Below are 6,000 nucleotides of genomic sequence, written 5' to 3' on the forward strand. Positions count from 1 at the left end.
CATAAGCTCCCAAGTCAGCTAATCTTTAGTACCTGTCAAATCTGCTCCCCAATTACGGTTCATCACAGGTGTTTACGAATACACTGTCAACCACGAGGTTGAGTAGGGACTAAACAAACAACATTATTAACGACATAAATAAAGACAATAGTGTTAACACAACAGCAATAAAACCAGCTTAGTTATAAAAATCACAGGTTACGGTAGCACCCATAACATTTGTTCGTCCACAACATACTCCAATCACATCCACTCCTCCAAACTCCGTCTTAACGCTTCCTCAGCTCCTAATGTGCACATCTCCCTAGTAGTGAGCCTACTAGAGAAGAGACTCTGAGGGGCGGCCGGTGATCAACTGACGCCACAAGGACTAGCGGTTGCTCAGACCGGTCCCTTCAAATAGTAACCAAGGACTAGCGGTATATCGGTCCCTTCAAATAATAACCAAGGACCAGCGGTATATCGGTCCCTTCAACAAATAACTCACAAGGATTATCAGTTCGGTCCCTTCAATCATAATACGATAATCACCACTACTCATAAGCAACCCAACTCCATGTTCTCAACTCCACATCCGTAATCACAATCGCAATATATAAATAACCACATATATGAACAATTAAGAAACGGATAAATATAAGTTGAGTAGGATAATCCCTACCTGGAACAGCCGCGAATCCAATAAGCCAAGTACAAGTAACAACGATCCCTTACAAACACAATTCTACAATATAATAAAACATATAAATTAATAGCTTATTAATTAATTGCTCTGTCATTACATTCTAATCTAATTACACGGTTAATCTCTTCACCTTATTTACTTACACTATCAATTTCAACCTAAACAAATGCATGGATATCATACGTGCAAATATGGAGTTATAAAATGTATCCCACTAATTTAGGACTTTGATACCAAGGTTGATCTTACATTCACCATAGGAAAATGTTAACACGGTTGGACATTATCCGTACAAAACAAAGCATGGCACACTTGACCAATTCACCCACGAAAACCAACTCAATAACCACACCACGACGCATCACCTATCACGATCACCAACATCTAACAACCACGAACCTTCGCCGTACTGTAAGAATATATTGGGTCCAATACAATTTATGTGGACACGCTATTAAACCGGTTGTATTTGTTAGCTATCATTTAAGTATGGCCCAATACAGTGATCCATCGGGATAATATAATACGGGCATAATTATATACGTCTTATAAAGTATGGGCCGGATATCTTAATTGTGTAGATACCCATTAGGGCTTTAACTGATGCATGATGGGCGTATCAGAATAAGGCAGTTGTTATAGGGTAATAGGGTTTTATATCCCCTTCCTATATATAAGTCAAGTTATGGTCCCCGGCAAAGACACTTTTACCTAAACTCTTAAACATCCCATCAGTAGAGAGAACCCTAAGGACAGTGTGTCTGCTAGAAGGCTATAATCCGGATCTCAAGTTCATCCATTCATCCTACCCCTATGGATTCATCAGGTACGCTTCCGCTACTCCAGTTTACCAATTAATTTAGTATGAAGTTATGGTCTCATAAGGATTTAATTCTAACAAGTGGTATCAGAGCCTCCTTCATATTAAATTAATTTGGAACAGTTTATTTCAGATTATGAATATGTTATGCGGATCGGTTTTTGCGTCAAATTTGTTTTCTGTTCATATGCATATTCGGATAAAAACTGATTTGGCTTAAAGTTATAACGCATAACTTCGCTTATTGTTATTAATCTATACGTGTCGGATGATGAATACGGATCTGGTTGAATTTTAATATAATTATGCTGTTGTTGCCGTTCACATGTCGGATGAATCTAGTTTTATTGGTCTGATTGTGCGGCAATGATATTTTCTTAATTAAGCAGGCTATATACATGTATTAGATGTAGTCTTAATTAATGTTTAGATTATGGCAGACAAGTTCTTTCATTCACCATGATTGCTGGTTGCTATGGAATTTAAGATACCATGTTTTCTGTTTTAGCCGCCATATTAGTCTTCTCTCTGTGTTACTGTGTATGGATTAAGAATTTCACAAACATGTTTGTCGTTTGTTTTGGACATTAAAGTTATCATTTAAAATCAGTTTCATATGAGATTAGATTGCTTTAATGGGATCTTATATTTTTTTTTTTGTGATATGCTTCGTACATCAGTTGGCCATGTACTCTTAATACTATGCATCATAACCTGTCGGCTATAGTTGGGATAATGTCATGTGTGATGTATGCTAGTATATTTGTTCATTCTGTTTTAATGTATCGGCCATCTCTGCTTATAATTTTGTACGATGTCAATTCGGCGTCTAAATTACCCATCTTTATAAATTTAGACAAATTTTCAGATTTAATAATTGGCCATACGGTTTTTAAAATAGTGGGTCTAATATTTTAGATTGTTTGATCGACACAATAAGTTGCCAAAGTAACCTCTATTGTGTAAGTTGAATGATTTAGAATATTATGACTACGGTGTGTGACTGAGTTTCATGCGGATAATGGTCGGCCCAAAGGAAGGCTATTATTTGGCCGGAATTTAGTCATGCTTGTGGTGGTAAATATGTAACAATTGTAAGATTTCCATGTGAATATTAAGTCGGCCCAAAGGAAGGCTTAATGTTTGACAGGAGTTTATTATTAATATTTGATCACTACACCAAGATGACCACTTACAAGTTAATTTTATGTCCAAAGACTAAAGTTAATGTTGTGCTAGGTGTCTTGTTATGATGGGATTTGCCAATTCTTAAATGTGATTATTAAATAAAGTTGAATAAAGTATTTATTGTGGGCATGTTTTGTTTGTTTTTTTGTTCTTTTACAGTCAATGCTTCTGCTAATACGGTATCTGCTAACATCAATATGATTTCAATGCTTGACGGAACAAATTTTAGGTATTGGAAGGAAAATGTTATGATTGTTCTGGGTTGCATGGATCTAGACCTTGCTCTTCGGGATGAGCGTCCCACTGCTCTTACAGCTACTAGTACCTCTGATGCTAAGAGGGACATGGAGAAGTGGGAACGCTCAAATCGCATGAGTCTAATGATCATGAAACGTGCAATTCCAGAATCATTCAGGGGCACTATGTCCGAAGAGGATAATGCCAAGAAGTTCCTTGTTGAGCTTGAAAAGCGTTTTGTAAAAAACGAAAAGTCGGAAACTAGCACTCTTTTAACAAGTCTAGTCTCCATGAGGTATAAAGCAACAGGGAACATAAGGGAGTACATTATGGAAATGTCTCACATTGCTTCAAAGTTAAAGGCACTTAAGTTAGACTTGTCAGAAGACTTGTTGGTGCATTTGGTTTTGATATCTCTTCCTAAGAAATTCAGTCACTTTTTACAACTGTCAGAAAGAGAAATGGACTCTTAATGAGCTCATTTCTCATTGTGTTCAAGAGGAAGAGAGGTTGAAGCAAGAAAAGACTGAAAGTGCTCATTTGGCATCATTCTCTAAGGATGGTAAGAAAAGGAAAAAGGGTAAGGAAGTTGCAGTTATGCGGCCACCAAAGAAGCAAAATAAGGAAACTAAGGAACCTGAAAATTCAGAAACTAAGGAATCAGGATGCTTCTTTTGTGGAAAGTCAGGTCATCAGAAGAAACAATGCATAAGGTATCACGCTTGGCGTGAGAAGAAGGGTATGTTTCTTTCTTTTGTCTGTTCTGAGGTCAATTTAACTTCGGTACCTAAACACACTTGGTGGATAGACTCTGGTGCTACTACTCACATAAGTGTGTCCATGCAGGGCTGTCTCAGCTGCCGAAATCCGGTTGATGGTGAAAGATACATCTATGTGGGGGATGGCAAAGCAGTTGAAGTTAAAGCTATAGGGACATTTAGATTATTATTAAAGACTGGAAATTATTTGGATTTGAAAGAGACTTTTGTTGTATCGTCATTTAGACGGAATTTGGTTTCAGTTTCTACTTTGGACAAATTTGGTTATTGTTGTTCATTTGCAAACAATAAATTCAATCTTTTTCATAATTCAAAGTTCGTTGGTCTGTTTCTTTATCTGGATATGATAATCTATATTTGCTTGATACGCATGTCTCTTTTAATGAAACCTTGCACGTAAGTCGTTCTAATGGTACCAAAAGAAAATTGACAAATGAGAATTCATCGTCATTATGGCACAAACGTTTAGGACATATTTCTAAACAAAGAATTGAAAGACTTGTGACGGATGGAATTCTTGATTCTCTTGATTTTTCAGACTTTAATGTTTGTATAAATTGTATCAAAGGGAAACAAACAGACAAAAGGAGATTAGGTGCTGAGAGAGCTTCAGATGTCTTAGAACTTATTCATACAGATATTTGTGGTCCATTCCCTATGGCTTCTTGGAATGGTCAACAGTATTTTATTACGTTCATAGACGATTACTCTCGATATGGCTACCTATATCTAATTCATGAGAAATCTCAATCACTGGATGTGTTCAAATCATTTAAGGCTGAAGTTGAAAATCAACTTGGCAAAACAATAAAGAAAGTCAGATCTGACCGTGGTGGTGAATACTACGGCAGAAATGACGGATCAGGTGAACAACGTCCTGGGCCTTTTGCTAGATTCCTAGAGGAGTGTGGTATTGTCCCTCAGTACACCATGCCAGGTACTCCACAAATGAATGGTGTTGCTGAGAGACGAAACAGAACCTTAAAGGATATGGTGAGAAGTATGATTAGTCATACAACTTTACCAGAATCGCTCTGGGGAGAGGCACTTAAGACTGCAACTTATATCTTAAACAGAGTACCAACTAAGGCAGCATCTAAAACCCCTTATGAATTATGGACTAGTAAGAAACCCAGTATAAGGCATTTACACATTTGGGGTTGTCCAGCTGAGGCAAGGCCTTATAGGCCACATGAAGGTAAACTGGACTCTAGAACTGTCAGTTGTTATTTTGTTGGATACCCTGAAAGATCTAGGGGGTACAAGTTTTATGATCCCACTTCTAAGGTAATTTTAGAGACGGGAAATGTCATGTTCTTTGAGGATGTTGAATTTGGGAGGGAAGATAAGGACAAAGATTTCATCTTTGAAGAAGAAAATGTAACTCTTCCTCCTGTTATAATTACCCAGGACCAGTTTATTAATACTGATATGGTTCAGGATATAACTCCAGAAACTGAAGTTGATCCTGGAATTCAGAATCCTGGGGAACAACTTCAACAACCTCAAGAACAAGTGCCTTTAAGAAGATCCATTAGAGAAAGGCGAATTATAAATCCAGATGAGCCTTTAAGAAGATCCATTAGAGAAAGGAGAAGTGCTATTTCAGATGATTATGTTACTAATTTGGAAAATCTTTATGCACTACTCCCTGATTAAGAGTTAGATAATGGAATGGTGAAAGATGATCCAATCACCGTTCGCCATGCCATTGAAGGTCCTAACTCACATAAATGGATTGATGCCATGAATGAAGAGATAAAGTCCATGACTGACAATGACGTTTGGGACCTAGTTCCATTACCAGAAGGTAAGAAACCCATTGGTTGCAAATGGATATTCAAGACCAAACGGGATTCAAATGGTAATGTGACTAGGTATAAGGCACGTCTTGTAGCTAAGGGCTATACTCAAAAGGAAGGCATTGATTATAAGGAGACTTATTCGCCAGTTTCATCGAAAGACTCCTTTAGGATTATAATGGCAATTGTGGCATATTTTGATCTTGAGCTACATCAAATGGATGTTAAGAGTGCGTTTCTCAATGGTAACATTGAAGAGACAATTTATATGCAGCAACCAAAACACTTTGTTTCAGGAGATTCAAAGAATATGGTCTGCAAATTAAAGAAATCCATTTATGGGCTTAAGCAAGCTTCTCGTCAGTGGTACTACAAATTTCATCAAATTGTGATGTCTCATGGTTTTGAGACTAATTTGGTTGATGATTGTGTATACCACAAGTTCAGTGGGAGTAAGCACATCTTTCTGGTTCTGTATGTTGATGATAT

General features: G+C 37.2%; 1 protein-coding gene across 1 annotated transcript; it reads left to right on the top strand.

Moving 5' to 3' along the window:
* Nucleotides 1–1,498: 1,498 nt before the first annotated feature.
* On the top strand, nucleotides 1,499–3,354 carry LOC141640966 (uncharacterized). The gene is made up of 3 exons (XM_074449645.1): nucleotides 1,499–1,511; nucleotides 2,853–3,225; nucleotides 3,315–3,354. The coding sequence occupies exons 1-3, from the start codon at nucleotides 1,499–1,501 to the stop codon at nucleotides 3,352–3,354; spliced, it is 426 nt and encodes a 141-aa protein (XP_074305746.1).
* Nucleotides 3,355–6,000: the final 2,646 nt, after the last annotated feature.

This window comes from Silene latifolia, chromosome 2 (assembly GCF_048544455.1).
Source record: "Silene latifolia isolate original U9 population chromosome 2, ASM4854445v1, whole genome shotgun sequence".
In the NCBI taxonomy this organism is placed as follows: domain Eukaryota; kingdom Viridiplantae; phylum Streptophyta; class Magnoliopsida; order Caryophyllales; family Caryophyllaceae; genus Silene; species Silene latifolia.